General features: G+C 46.6%; 5 protein-coding genes across 5 annotated transcripts; 3 read left to right on the forward strand and 2 right to left on the reverse strand.

The window, feature by feature from the left end:
* Positions 1-182: 182 nt before the first annotated feature.
* On the forward strand, positions 183-3,134 carry GGS25DRAFT_472268 (origin recognition complex subunit 3 N-terminus-domain-containing protein). Its single transcript, XM_049259420.1, has 6 exons — positions 183-349; positions 420-638; positions 729-1,037; positions 1,092-1,231; positions 1,284-1,557; positions 1,608-3,134. Exons 1-6 carry the CDS (start codon positions 299-301, stop codon positions 2,730-2,732), a joined length of 2,118 nt encoding a protein of 705 aa, XP_049121894.1. The 5' UTR covers positions 183-298; the 3' UTR covers positions 2,733-3,134.
* Positions 3,135-3,694: 560 nt separating this feature from the next.
* On the forward strand, positions 3,695-4,174 carry GGS25DRAFT_517407 (uncharacterized protein; the record flags this gene model as incomplete). The annotated part of the gene is made up of 1 exon (XM_049263385.1): positions 3,695-4,174. One exon carries the CDS (start codon positions 3,695-3,697, stop codon positions 4,172-4,174), a length of 480 nt encoding a protein of 159 aa, XP_049121895.1.
* A 508-nt stretch (positions 4,175-4,682) lies between these two features.
* GGS25DRAFT_56110 (proteasome complex subunit Rpn13 ubiquitin receptor-domain-containing protein) lies at positions 4,683-6,829 on the reverse strand. The gene is made up of 6 exons (XM_049265861.1): positions 6,538-6,829; positions 6,396-6,465; positions 5,820-6,333; positions 4,979-5,585; positions 4,779-4,861; positions 4,683-4,722 (listed from the first exon to the last, which is right to left on the reverse strand). Exons 1-4 carry the CDS (start codon positions 6,586-6,588, stop codon positions 5,042-5,044), a joined length of 1,179 nt encoding a protein of 392 aa, XP_049121896.1. The 5' UTR covers positions 6,589-6,829; the 3' UTR covers positions 4,683-4,722; positions 4,779-4,861; positions 4,979-5,041.
* A 140-nt stretch (positions 6,830-6,969) lies between these two features.
* Positions 6,970-8,274, forward strand: GGS25DRAFT_472285 (ribosomal protein L6e-domain-containing protein). Its single transcript, XM_049259421.1, has 3 exons — positions 6,970-7,219; positions 7,530-7,865; positions 7,929-8,274. Exons 1-3 carry the CDS (start codon positions 7,106-7,108, stop codon positions 8,079-8,081), a joined length of 603 nt encoding a protein of 200 aa, XP_049121897.1. The 5' UTR covers positions 6,970-7,105; the 3' UTR covers positions 8,082-8,274.
* A 492-nt stretch (positions 8,275-8,766) lies between these two features.
* On the reverse strand, positions 8,767-11,008 carry GGS25DRAFT_517410 (putative dipeptidylpeptidase III; the record flags this gene model as incomplete). The annotated part of the gene is made up of 3 exons (XM_049263386.1): positions 8,767-10,701; positions 10,753-10,813; positions 10,884-11,008. The coding sequence occupies 3 exons, from the start codon at positions 11,006-11,008 to the stop codon at positions 8,767-8,769; spliced, it is 2,121 nt and encodes a 706-aa protein (XP_049121898.1).
* Positions 11,009-13,955: the final 2,947 nt, after the last annotated feature.

A 13,955-nucleotide genomic window follows, 5' to 3' on the forward strand; every position in this document is an offset into this window, starting at 1 on the left:
AACAGGCTCAGACCAGCAAGCTTTAGCACGTTCCGGTACCGATACCCCACCAGCTGGCAGCTGCAGGGGTGCATGGATGCAGGGATAAAAGGGCCAGGTTAGGTAACTGGAACCCCTGTCTTTCTGAGTAACCTGTACCTAGTTAGTACATTTTAATTCACGGTCAAGTCCGTTAATAAATGCATGTGTTCTAGACGCGTATCAACATTGAAATTCAACATCTCTCATCTAACTTTATAGTATTCATGAATAAATACTACATGACCAAGAATCTCATCTCATCTCATCTCATCTCATCATGGCGGCCAATGAATTACCAGGAGATATATATGAAGAGAAACAACATCAGGTACTAAATTCTACCTACCCTAATAATATATGCAAATAAAACAATTAGAACTTGTATTAATGACCCCTAGGCCGCCTATATTTTCGATCCTTTAGCAGATCTTGATGGTGCAAGTCGGCCTTCTAAACGAAGAAAAGTGTCTAAGAGACGGGGCCAGACAGAAACCCAAGATTCAGATGCTTCCTTAACTTTTCAACCCCTTTTCGACGGCTCCGAAGATGAACGCTGTGTTCGCCTCCGTCAGCAATTATTTGAGACGTCTTGGTATCAAATCGACAAGAGGATTCAAGTGAGTTATTGGTGCCGTATTATATTATATATCCAAACCTATATACGATATATGATGTGTATGATGATGACTTACGGGATCTATGTGTAGCAAATACTTCGAAAGGCAAATCAGTCTACATTAGACGAAGTGACCTCATTCTTGCAGGCCACGGCAGACCACACTTCCACCGGCAAAATTCCCTCTGCCTTCATTATCACCGGTCCAAACTTGGCCTCCCAGGACCTCTTGTTTGAGCAGTTGTCGGAGACTCTCCAGCTCCAGCTAGACGCAAAGGTGGTGCGGTTGAGATCAGGCGATGCATCTAATTTGAAAGCCGTCCTCAAGAAAATCATACATGATGTCACGGCGAGGGAAACAGATGCTGAAAACGAGATGGAATTAGCCACAGGAAAAGACGTAAGTTAAAGTGCCGATATCAACCATAAACTTACTTGTAACTAAAGATAATAGGGTCGCAAATATCTGAACTACGACCTAGAAGCTCTATATGCCCATCTTAAATCGACCCCCCATCGCCATGTTGTTGTCGCGTTCCAAGACAGTGAAGCTTTCGAGAGCGGTCTGCTGTCAGATCTAATCTCACTTTTCAGGTCAGTATGCTCGCATCTCTCTGCTGAGCTTCTTCTCTGACTTGGCTATTAGCTCCTGGCTTGATCGGATCTCATTCTCCCTACTTTTTGGAGTTGCCACCTCGGTAGAGCTATTTCAAGCACGTCTTTTAAAATCTACCTGTCAATGTCTCTATGGCGAACAGTTCGATGTCGAGCAATCCACATCAATTATCGAGAGGATATTTAAGACGGCCATTGCACACTCGGATGTCCCGTTACGACTAGGCTCGTCTCTTGTATCCAGTCTACTAGAACGCCAACGGGATCAAGTATCGAGTATCCCTGTTTTCGTCAGTTCTATGAAAGTAAGCTGCATTGGGTCTCCAGGACAAGTATGCGTTGCTAATAATTATAGTACGCTTATATGTGCCATTTCTTTGCGAATCCTTTGACCGTCTTCTTATCCGACGACGCAAAGAATGAAATATTTGACGAGTGCCACTTTGAGGCAGTCCGATTTCTACCATCTTTCCGTCGATATATTGAAACCATTGTCGAGAATGGTGAAGTGGAGCAGGCCAAATCGCTTCTGGACGACGATGAACGTCTGAAAACCCATTTACGAGCTTGTCTCCAGGGCTCCCGCCGGTGGTCATCAATTATATTGCGAAAACTGAAATTCTTCCTCACTAGCGAAATTCCATCTATCAATTTTACTGAATTGTATCTTGATGCTATATCGCACGGAATCGGACCCGACCAGATTGCCAACTTTACAGAATCGATAAAGCGGATGCAGCCTGATGACACCAAGTCATTCCTAGTACGAACGTTAGATGCCATCAAGAACGGTGACGTGGAGCTTGGGTTAGATCCATGGGTTGATGAAGCTAAGAAGTCAGTTTCATTATTTACCAACTTATTGGAAGAAATTGAAGTTCTACAAGCAGACGCCGAAGAAAAGGGTAATAGTCTCCGAAGCAAATATAGCAAGCAAACAAAAGTGTTGAGAGCCACCGTTATTGCTCAGAAAGTTCAGCTCAGTCAAGATACGGCGACTCTTACACAGGAAGACAAGGCTTATACAGATATGATGGACAGCCTAGTAGATCACTTAAGTGAGGTACTTGAATGCGACAGCGTGAAAGAACAGTGCTTCTATGAACTGTGGTTTTTCGATTCAAAGGCTCCTTATAAGGATGTTTTCATCCCACGGCCAAGGGGAGTGGTCGAGAGAGCATTGTCACGGCCGCATGACTACCTGAACTGTTCCTGCTGTGAGACAGGCATTGCTCCGACTCTACCAGTCACTGCCATCCTATATCAACTGTATCTCGACACTGGTTCCCTAGTCAACGTTGCTGATCTATGGTCTGCTTACAATGCAATTGTGGGCGATGAAAATGAAGAGGGGCTAGATGAACGGACTGCATTGGTCTTGTTCTATCGCGGGCTAGCCGAAATGAGGGCGATGGGCTTTGTGAAGCAAAGTAGGAAAAAGGCAGATCACATTGCCAAGCTTGCCTGGAAAGGCCTTTGAGGAAGGAAAAAAGGGACACACAAACTATAGTCGCCGAAGAAGACTCAACAAAATAGTGACACGTTTGTTTAACTGTGCTCAGGGGGGAAGTCATTGTGATACACTGACTACTCTGAAGGGATGAAATGAAATAACTTACTCATGAATTAGTCTGTGGAGGGCCTGTGCATTGTGCAAAGCAAAGCTATTAATATGTCTTTGGGTAGTGTTCATGTACATCAAAGACCTCGACATGCCAAACAAAGCAGCATTTCAGTTCATGACAAGCGCTACCGAACAAAGAACCAGCCGACCGGAGTGACGCTTTTCAGAAACGTCGAGCACGCAACAAAGAAGACCATAGCAATCCTCGTAGGTACAAGAAGAAACCCAGCCGCACCTCGAATGGGCGGGTCGTCTCCGACGTCTTCAGCCCAGCAGCAGCGTAGTTTATTATAGATTCCCCAAGTGCTCGTTTCTCTCCTACAGTCACATTACATATAAGTTTTGCCATTCACTTAATTAGCTGCTGGCGGCTTTGACATACCATTGTCGAAAAGCCGATTTTATTTGATTAAATTTTTTACTTGCCAAAAAAGAAGAATCTTAACAAGATCAGAGCAAGAAAAGACTCATTACCTACCTAGGTACCTTTCATTCTTTTATTGATATTATTATTACATTTCTCATTGTTGAAGTCTTATTAGTCCATTGGTATCTTCACCTCCCCATTATCTCTCATAGAGATCACAAAGATTTTCGAACGCCTATCCGAACAGACCGCTCCAGCGATACAAGAACTCAGACTTGGCCGTTCCCATCAACGTCCACCCGTGCACGTACGAAGCAGGACTTACAACAACATCGTCATATCGGTCATATCGCCCGCTCAACGGTCAAAATCTCATCGTCCATCTCACAAATCATCCCCTTCAGCCAAAACTCATCCACCCATTCCCAAAACCAAAAAAAAAAAAAAAAAAATGGAGAACCAAACCCACAACCAACAACAACAACAACAGCCCCCCCAAGAGCCCCCCCAGCCCAGCATGCTCGGCCCCCGTCGCGCCGCGCAAAACTCCGCCTTCCGCGAAAAACTACGGCAAATGGCCTTGCCCCTCGCGCCCCTCGTCCAACTAACGACGGGAGAAATCCACCCGTCCTTCCCGGGGACGCTCTTAAACTTCTGGCTGCTGACGGACGCGGAGCTCGAGGCGCTCGCGCACTTCTACCACCAGCGGACGCCGTGCCGCTGGACGTTCCACTACCCGTGCCCGGTGCCGTGGGCGTCGGGGATGCCGCTGGAGGAGAAGCGGCGGCGCATCGGGAGGTTCATCGGGCTCAGGGGGTGCGAGACGCCGTTGCGGGTGAAGAGCGAGGAGGAGATACTGGAGGAGGCGAGGCTGGCGAGGGTTGCGGAGGAGGAGGCGATCTGGAGGCGGAAGATGCCTTGGTCGAATTAGGGACTTCTGATATCTCTTTTCTTTCTTTCCTTTTTTTTTTTTTTCTTCTTTTCGTCTCTCTCGACGTCTATCCTACTCGCCCAGTTTCTATCAGGTTTCCGACCTTGCTAGGAGTGAGTGATGGAGACAAACCAATGAGTGAACTAGAGAAGAGGAAGAAGAAAAGAGGAGAGCAAGAAAGTCAATTCCTAGAAAATGCCACAAAAAAAAAGGAAGGATTTGGTTGGTTATTAATGAGTTAGCATGGGAAAGGGGGATATGGAGAAAGGGGGTAAAAACTTTGTTTGGAGGCATAGCGGTTCCGTTCTTGACTTTCTCTCGATTAATTTACGGTTTAATAAATATGAGCACTTGCAGATGAAAAAAAAAAAACGTTCCCAACATATTTTAGTGATCGCTTCTTTGATTCGAGGGTTGTAAAATACCTATATGTATAATTATTTCCAGTGAGTGGGAAAGGCAGAAGGAAATAACAAAATCAGGTTATGTAAGTCTTTAAGTCCAAGACATGGTTTTTGTCACTGGTGGAGCGAGGGGTTCATCTGGTACTAACTAGATAGCAATAAGTCACAGTAGAACGAGGCCGAGGCACAATACTACTTACAGGAATCGTAGAGAATAGAGTTCACTAGAGGTAGTCATCGATGAAGATACCACGTAAGGCCTCTCCAAGTGGCCTTTCTAACACTGAAACTTATCAGCTTACCCATATCCTATCTCTCTACTACAAAGCCCGCGTGACTGTCGTCGTTATGCTAAAGGAGGGAGTCCTAAAACAGAACAGGGATGAACAGCTTCAAATACCTGCACTCGTAGCACATATCCACTAATCAAGCGCGTGCAGACACCTCCATAGCCAAGCCCAGTTCATCTACTACCTCTTTGCACGCTCTTCTTAACCCCCTCGACGAAGGCTTCCACGGCATCCCCGCCACCCAGAGGCATTTGGCTGCCCCTCAAGTATCCGCCGTTCTCCACGTCAATAGATAGCGCGTCAGCAATGGTAGGCAAGCCGCCATCTCGAATAGCCATCGTCAGGCTCGCTAGACTCTGGTGGAACTGGGGACTGCGCAACACCTTCTCCAGCAGGGCCTTCTTCTGACCCAGACTCATCGCTTCCTTGGCAGCTTGTATGGCGGCGGCAGTAGGCTCAGCTGCAGTGTCGCTGTTACCCAGGTCGGCTTGCTGGGAAAGCACCAGGATGGAAGGGGGCAAGAAGTTGAGCAGATTATCCACTTGTTCCTCCGTGGCTAGCCGGGCCATGGGTACTGTGACCGGGGGTGTGAGGAGATCCGAAAGAAGTGGATAGAGCTTGCCCTCCCCTTGGTTCCCTTGACTCGTCGCATTTCCTCTTAGCGAGTCTAGGAAATTCCTCACTGCTGTGGCAGCATCGTTGGTTCCAGAGGCAGCACTGATATCACATTAGCACGTGACCTCAGTCGAATAGATTCAAGCGAATGTGACAGAGATGCATCAATTTTTAACTGAGGACTCATCTCTAGTAGTAGTACATGGAAAATGACTGGCTAAACATTTCTGAACGCGTTGTCTGATACTTCTTTTTATTCTTGTTGAATGCATGAAACGTTCTGATTCCCATGCCCTCTTCCAAAACGCCATGAATGAAGAATAAGGAATAACCTACGCTCTAGCACCGTCGGCACCTCCCTCTCGCGCACCCTCGCCCTCTTCTCGGACATCCCCTCCAGTGGCACCCGCGCCTGCGCCTCCGCTACCTCCACGGGGCTCGCTGAAATCTCCACGGCCTTCGACATCTTCCATAGGCTCATCATCGTCATCATCATCTCCACGTCGGTCATCGTTGTCATTGTTGTTGATGGACGCTAGTTCGCGAGCGACGTCGACCTCCTCGCCCTGTAGGAGCTTGTCGACGATTTGACCAATCCGCAAATCACGAGGGCTGAACCAGCGCGGGTCACCATTTCGGCCTTGGGGCTTCGATTGTAGGTAGAACAGGTAGCGCTGGGATGAGGAAAGGAACTTTAGAACGAAGACGCGGCCGTTCGGTTTAGTGGCTTCGTTGGGTTGGGTTTTAGGGTCGTATGGTACAAAGTGGCCATCGGTTGGTACCATAACGAGATCTAGCTCGGGCCGGTCAAGGGAGGCACTGCGTTCTCGCCAGCAGAAGTGGAAGAGATCTTAAATAGGCGTGTTAGCAGCTATATTTATTTTGGGCGCAAAGCAGTAGTCAAACACCCACCATCTTCGGAATAGAGATATATATATCCCGGTCGCGGCGAAGCCTGAATTTTGTAAGGCCTCGATGAGGTCTATGTAGCTGTTAGCATTTGAGTTCGATCGAGGAACACTATGGACTAAGTAGGTAGCTGGTGATTGCATACATCAACGTCGCATATGCCCGCCTTGAACGTTATGGTAGGCGTTATAGACATGATGGGTAATTGTTTCGTCTGTACTGATGAGGGAGGAATTGGATAGAAAGATTTTGTCGTAGAATTGCAAGGCTATCGGGATAGGAATGAGATGAAATGGTGGTTTGTCGAGAAGCTGGAGTTCGTTCACAAGGCTGCAAAGAGCTTCGTCAATAGAGATGCACTACATAGTACCTACTACTAGGTATATGTAGGTAGTAGGTACATTTAATTACATAAGTAACTACTAGGTTATGTAACTACCATCTAACTACCTGACATGATGCAATGTTGTGGCTTTCCAACTTACATATCTCATCAGCCACAAAACCTTATCGATTGCAACTAAAAAGAACTAAAAAGACCCCACTTAGTTTAGATTTGATTTAGAACGGTGGCACTCAGGGCTTCGCCTAAGCCCACAACTGAATTGAATCTTTTCGCGCAAAGTGGAATTTCTGACCTCGCATCAATTCAACAACAACGAGGAACCTGCCAATTTCCTACAACCACCACATACCCTTCCGACAACTTCACAATGTCGCAGCCGACGACCCAGAAGACGTTCGGAAAGTCGACCCGGGAGGTCCCTCACCATTCCCAAAAGGCCCAGAAATGGTATCCCGCTGAGGATGAGCCCAAGCCCAAGACTGTAAGTTGAATCGATCATGATGCATAATATATTTCTGCACCTTGCATCCCTCTCAACCATATCGACTGCCCGACAAGGAATCTGTGTGAGAAGTTCAATTGAAAGAAAAAAAAAATTACAAAATTGCTGTGGCCATACCGAAAACTATTTTGGATTTGGGGCCATCGCAGTCTTGTCTTATATTCATTCTTCAAATTCTCGAAACTTTGGCAGCAGACAAGGATGCATTTCCTGGACGAGTCGCAATGCTGACTATGCTTCCCTACATCATACTTGGAGCTTGTTCGCTAATCATTTACTCTCCTCACAGGTCCGCAAGGCTCTCCGTCCCTGGGCCCCGCGAAAGTCTCTACAGCCCGGTACCGTTCTCATCCTCCTCGCTGGCCGCTTCCGAGGCAAGCGAGTTGTCCTCCTAAAAAACCTCGACCAGGGTGTCCTTCTCGTCACTGGTCCTTTCAAGATCAACGGTGTCCCTCTACGACGAGTCAACTCGCGATACGTCATTGCCACTTCCTACCAGGTAGATCTTGCTGGCATAGATGAGAGCAAGGTCAACGAGGTCGCACAAGCTCAGTACTTCATCCGAGACAAGGCCAAGGACAAGGCCAACGAGGAGGCATTCTTCAAGCAGGGCGAGAAGCCACAGGTATGATAGGAAATACGAAATCGTATCGAGAAGCGCACAGAAAACTAATACATGCAACTACAGAAGAAGGAGATCAGCACCAACCGAGCAGCGGACCAGAAGACCATCGACAAGGCTCTGATTGCCAACATCAAGAAGGTAGAACTTCTTCCCAGCTACCTGGCCAGCTCCTTCAGCCTCCGAAAGGGCGACAAGCCCCACGAGATGCAGTGGTAAATGTACTTGGGGGTCTCAATGGGGGAAGGTTGCTTTAGAGAAAAACACTCAATGACTTTGCGGACGGCGGATCGCGGAACTGGGCTGGATTTGCCAATTGCATCTGGACGTTGAGGCATCGGTCACATGAATTCTGGCGTCTGTAATCGAGGTTCTAGTCAATAAACGACTATAAAGGCAAAAATTACCTAAACCTACCTTTGTGCGTGTGGCATGGCACTTGTGTGTGTGTGTGAATATGATCTTTTGACGTAGTACTGGCACTGTGACATGCTGCAGTGAGGCGACCCGAATTCAAACTTGATACCCACATACCACCTATCTACTACCTATCATTTCCACGATGCACTCATACCTACTTGCATTCATCAGCCTAGCTAAGGTATCTAAAATATGCACTTGGCACGAGCATAAGACAGCAAAGCATTAATTTACTTAGTTCAACTTGTATGTTCATAGGTAGGTATGTAAGTATGTACATCTAACTCTTGTAGACGTCTACTTTCTTTTTCTTCTCTTCCTCTATTTATCTCTTTTGCAGCAGAGCTTGACTATCTACTATGTAGGTCGAATACCCTTAGGTTAGGTATGTAAGATACCAGTCGCTTAACATGTATCTATGTATAACGCACATTCATAAAAGGCTCTTATTCTTCTTCGTCATTGGGGCGCCATGGCGTCCCAGTCAGACGTTTCGGTCGACCCAGCTCTGGATCATGCCCTCAGGGGTAGCATCGTAGTGCTTCAGCGTGACCTCGCCGGTCGCCTCATCGATGAAAGTATTGGCTTGCACGAACACTTTTCGGGGCTGCTTATTTTGCAAAACCACGTCTCTGACCTTCTTCCCCCAAAAGTCATCGACGTTCGTCATGTCTCCAAAGAGCTTGATTCCCCCCTCGGCGTCAGCCGTCGACTTGTGAATGTGGATTTTCAGGAGGTAGTCATCCACGGCTTTCCGGCCTGCTGTCAGGATCTTGGAGCGATCCAGCTTGACGGTCAAGTCAGACAAGTCGTCCTTTTGATAGTCCAGTTTGCAGAAATCATCTTCTGCATTTATGAAGCATTGGAGAATGGAGAACCGTGCTTGCGAGTGAGGCTGGCCCCATTTCCGACTCTTAGGATCCCACATTTCTAGTGACGTAATACCAGCTCGAGCCATGGAGAGGTAAGAAGCATAAAGAACATCTCCAGCTTCGCCGTCCATGTCGACCGATCCATCACCAAATCCGAAGATTTTCAACGCAGCGAATTCACAGCTAAGGGACATAGCCACAAGCTCGGCGCGGCACTCTTCATACGCGCCAGCCCAGCTTCCAAAGACCGAGCCCCAGGTCTCACCTGACTTGTACCAGGTCGTAATAGGCTTTCCGGTCAAAGGGGAAATGGGTGGGTTCGCCTTGTCGAAATTGTATACATTTGGTTCGGTCTCTTGCAGCAGTTTACCGCACCCGTGACCTGTGAGCTCGTGGAGACCAACCTGGATTTCCAGGGCATCATCGCGGTAACGCCTTAAAACATCAAGGTCCTTTTCGGCGATAAATGGAATCTTCTCGTTTGGCGCCTTTGCGTTCATAACATTTCCTAGTGACACATTCTTGAAACCCTCACGCTGTCTAATGTCATCATAGTTCGGGATATTAATACCAATAGGTATACCTGAACCGGCAAATGTCATCACTTCAAGGGATGTAAAATCTGGCGAGAAGGTCTTGTCCTTCTCGAAGTCTTTGCCCCATGGCAAGCATGGGACAAGGGAAGGCTGCGCCTCTACAAGGCCTGCAAATGCTTTTGTTCGTTCCAGGTTGACAACGGCGGCAAACCCCTCCCACTCACCTCGAATACCAGCAGGATCTCGGTATGTCTCGATGAATCCAATGTTGCATTCGACCATCGGTCCCTTGTCGCGAATCCAGAATCTCTGGCTCTCTTTGAAATCCTGTATTGATCCATTCTCAAAGGATCTTGCATAGGCATTGTGCATATTCTTCTGGACTTCGGTGTCGGCATTTTCTGCTGCCCTCTTGATACTTGCTGTTATAGCAGCCATCTCTTTGGAGTAATCCCCATATACTAATGTAATAGTCTTCCCTGCCAATATGCCACTATCAATTTTGAACGTAGTCTCCTTCCCGATATCGCCGCCTTGGGTAGGAATGGTGCGATTTGCGGAAGCGATCCAGATTTCAAAGGAACCATCCTTGTTCTTGACGAGACGAGTATTCTCTGGAAGGAGTCCCTTCCCCTCCATCCACTTAGATACAGCATCAATCTCAACCTTGGTGATATCAGGGGAGTTTGGGTAATAAGTGGTCATATGGCCTTGCTCTGGATAGCCAAGGTGTAGTAGGCTAGGATTGTCAGTGGAGAAGATGGCGCCGGACGTGGCATCGTAAAAAGTCTGAGCCTCCGGTGACGTTCCCGCGAGTGCGGAAAAGGCAGATTCGGGACACCGCGGGATAAATTTGGCGTCTCCAAAGCTTTTGTAATTTCCGCCATTCCCTAAGAATTGGGCGGCATACTGCAAGAAGTGATCCAGATCCTCATCTGATATCCCTGCCTTGGCCTGCAGAGCTTTCCAATCACCGCTGCCACTCTTATGAAGAGCTAGGATGAAGTCGTACTGTATCTAGTTAAAAATAGAAACAGGAAATCGAAGCAATGGTCAACATACTATTGGCTCAGATTCGGGCGAGATTTGCCTCGCCACGATCCTACTACCCTCGAAGCATGCCCTGTGGAGGACTGTCAGTTTTCAAATATTTGTAAAGATTTACACACTCTAGGCTGGCGACATATGCATACCTGCTAATGAAGTGAGCATATTTCTTCTGTTGAGCGTTCAATGCATCAAAATGCTTCTCTATTTCAAGCCTCACGACAGTAGGGGGTGCATCGGCAAGATACTGTTTGAGCTCCTGGGTGTCCATTTTGGAAGCGAATGAACGAATGCTAACTTGATAAAGTGAATTGCCTAGGAGTTTTGAATTGTAGGGCTTCAAAGAGAATCTATGAGTCTGAAGTCGTGATGTTCTGAAAATCGAAGAAAGACTTCGTGTCAAAGGGAGAAGTGAGGGCATCTGTGGAATGAGGAGGAGACACGAATATGCAACTTCAGGCCCATAATCTACCTAACCTAGTAACTTTGGTACCTACTCTATAACGTTAATTCATTGGTCTTTCCAGATTCGAACGGTTTGCTCTCCATGAAAAGACTTAATTTTTTCCCTCTTTTTGGCAACTCACATGGCAAGCTGCATGGAAAGTGGCTGAGCCCGCTTATGTAAATACGTATCCCCCGCACCCGCATCCATAATCAACTTTAAGGTTCAACGCCACAACTTTCCAATGGATGATTAAGTTTAACGTTGAAGTTCCCACCGTGATATGACAGATACATGTGTACTGTTCGAATCTCAGCCTGAAAACCAACCATGATATAATCAGAGGTGGGAAAAACTGAAGATGAGGAAGAAAGAACTTTTCTTAGTATAATAACTTACATGGAAGTGTAATGGATAAACAAGCGTGTATCACGATCCAAGGTTTGTACGCATCGGCAAGCAGCCAAGCTGTCTTGGATAGATCTGAACATGCCTGTCTAGGTACACATGTCTTACTTGACACGCTACACTTGAGAAGCCATACACTTATTCCATACCCTTATTTTCTTGTTTTGGGGAGGGAGAAGCTTTGGTTTCACCGATACATGACGAGTCGCTCACCACGAGTACCACGAGTTTAATACATGTTTGCATGAAGAATAGGATGCTAATATTGTGATACAAGTTCGCTCGGTATTCAAACAACTTAGAGGAGTGGTGATTCCGCAATGTCTATGGGGAAAAGTATTGGCAATCACAATTCTTACCTGCTCCCAGTTAGCTCAAGTACATACTCGGTAGGTAATTCGTAGTATGAGGTCGCGTGTGGTGACGAAAGAGTCATTACCTTGTACTATGTAGTTGGGAGAACTTGAGACATGGGTACGAGTATGTAACCTAGTATGATACATTGATACCTACATGTAGTAGTATTAGTATCGAGTACAGTAGTAAGGTACATATAATTGACCTACTTATAGGTAGTGACACGGCATTAGTCCGAACCATATCCGCCAGCCGCTGTATATGCAGGCAAGGCTTGATCATGTTACACCAGCATGTCTTCCAATCGTGTAGAACGGGCCCCATGACCTTATGCATACCTAGTATTCTTAACTTCGGAAATTTTTACCTATTGTATTTATCACTGACTTGAATATGGCAGCTTTTTCCCTTGACGTCTCAGACCATTCCCGTTTTACGCCGCTAGTTAGCAATTAATCTCCAAGAGGAAAAAACTATGAAATTGACAGTAGCAAATATCCACATCGTTAACCGACCCGATGAGATATAGTTAATAGTTAACTATACTGTACTTCGTACTTGTAGCTAACTACTACATATGTAAGTACTAACCCAGGTAGATTGCTGATGCTTGTACTATAGAGTTTTGAATTTGATATTGCCATCTGAATTAGGTAGTCGGGGAGACTGGTTTGTCACCTGCAGGTTATAAACGCTCTGTATAAAGGATCGTGCAGAATTTTGGACTTGGCATTACCTGGTGTTTTCACCTTGATATATCGATCCAAGCCGTTGAACCACAGCGACTTATGCTACCGCGTGATTGGTGAGATGTGTGCCATTGAGCGGTGAAGGGCGGTATTCAGCTCTGGCCGCGCTGGCCGTCTTCCCCGGGGCCCACCAACACCGACAGTTTGCTCTTCTTAATGGCTGTGGATGCTTTGAACATAGGGCGGCGCCAGAGTGGATTTGCCGGAACTAGCAGCCGAAACGGATAGAGGGGAGATAGCTGGATTTAATATGCAAATAGCAATACGAAGGCCTAACAATCGCCAGTGCCGGTACGGAAGAAATTTTCAATTTAGGGATATGGAATACTACCCCGTCATGTAGGTACGGACAATGCCTAGATACCTACGACGTAGGTAGGACCTAGGTCAACTGGTACTCAAAAAGGCTTACCACATACGGGTAGCTCCTCTCCAGATACCTGCCTAGTACCTATTTCGTAGGCACGTAACCCGACCTTTGATACCTCAAAAGGTAATACTTGTCGTCTATAAATGATTAGCCATTGTTACACCAAGAAAAGACTCATACCTAACACGTATGTGTAGGTAGGTAGGTAGGACCTGGTAGGTAGGTGTTCATTCATGGTAGGTATTCTTGAGGTCTGTGTTGAAAGTCCTGGCAGGAAAGTAATAGATTGCGAAGTAAAGGCATTCACTTTCCCAAATCTTTCCTGGATGTTCTGGGATCAGAGGTCTGCTCTGCAACAGTCCCAAATATAGTGGTGCCAAAGATCCAACCAATGAGATGGTAGATTCATGGCCCTACTTGATGTTGCGTTGACGAGCCCAGGGTCCTGATAGGATACAAGTTTTCGTAGTTCAAATTATCTCGGACTTGAACGACAAAGAATCGCACTTGAGTTGAGGTCTACTCTACTGGTTGGTGATTTGGGTTGATGTTGTCCTGTAGTATTCGAGAATTTCGTCATAGTTCATCATGTTCGGAAGGCTCGCTTGTTGCGCTTGTTGCCCTGTTGTCCGACTTACATAGCTAAGGTATGTAGGTATCACACTTTGCGATCTTGAGAAGCTCGAGGAGCTTGACTAGAGGTCTAACTCGGAAGAGATCACCTCGTGACTCAGACATGTTTCTCCTGCCCGAGCCACGTTTTCCCCCAGACTCGTTGCCCTCAAATTAGGAAGTACTTGGTGTTGGCTAGCTCAGGCTTCGATGCTTTGTTCGATGAAATTTCCATCGGGCTAATGCGAAATAGTGGGATAAGTAGTACACTGCCCAC

The sequence above is a fragment of the Hypoxylon fragiforme genome (genome assembly GCF_022984875.1).
Source record: "Hypoxylon fragiforme strain CBS 206.31 chromosome Unknown GGS25scaffold_1, whole genome shotgun sequence".
NCBI classification, from domain to species: domain Eukaryota; kingdom Fungi; phylum Ascomycota; class Sordariomycetes; order Xylariales; family Hypoxylaceae; genus Hypoxylon; species Hypoxylon fragiforme.

Coding starts and splice junctions, on each gene's coding strand:
- GGS25DRAFT_472268 (XM_049259420.1), top strand. CDS start 299: ATGGCGGCCAATGAATTACCAGGAGATATATATGAAGAGAAACAACAT. Junction 1,038..1,091: donor AATTAGCCACAGGAAAAGAC/GTAAGTTAAAGT, acceptor TAAAGATAATAG/GGTCGCAAATATCTGAACTA. Junction 1,232..1,283: donor GATCTAATCTCACTTTTCAG/GTCAGTATGCTC, acceptor CTTGGCTATTAG/CTCCTGGCTTGATCGGATCT.
- GGS25DRAFT_56110 (XM_049265861.1), bottom strand. CDS start 6,588: ATGTCTATAACGCCTACCATAACGTTCAAGGCGGGCATATGCGACGTT. Junction 6,466..6,537: donor CGGGCATATGCGACGTTGAT/GTATGCAATCAC, acceptor ACAGCTACATAG/ACCTCATCGAGGCCTTACAA. Junction 5,586..5,819: donor GGTGCCGACGGTGCTAGAGC/GTAGGTTATTCC, acceptor ATGTGATATCAG/TGCTGCCTCTGGAACCAACG.
- GGS25DRAFT_472285 (XM_049259421.1), top strand. CDS start 7,106: ATGTCGCAGCCGACGACCCAGAAGACGTTCGGAAAGTCGACCCGGGAG. Junction 7,220..7,529: donor ATGAGCCCAAGCCCAAGACT/GTAAGTTGAATC, acceptor CTCTCCTCACAG/GTCCGCAAGGCTCTCCGTCC. Junction 7,866..7,928: donor AGCAGGGCGAGAAGCCACAG/GTATGATAGGAA, acceptor ATGCAACTACAG/AAGAAGGAGATCAGCACCAA.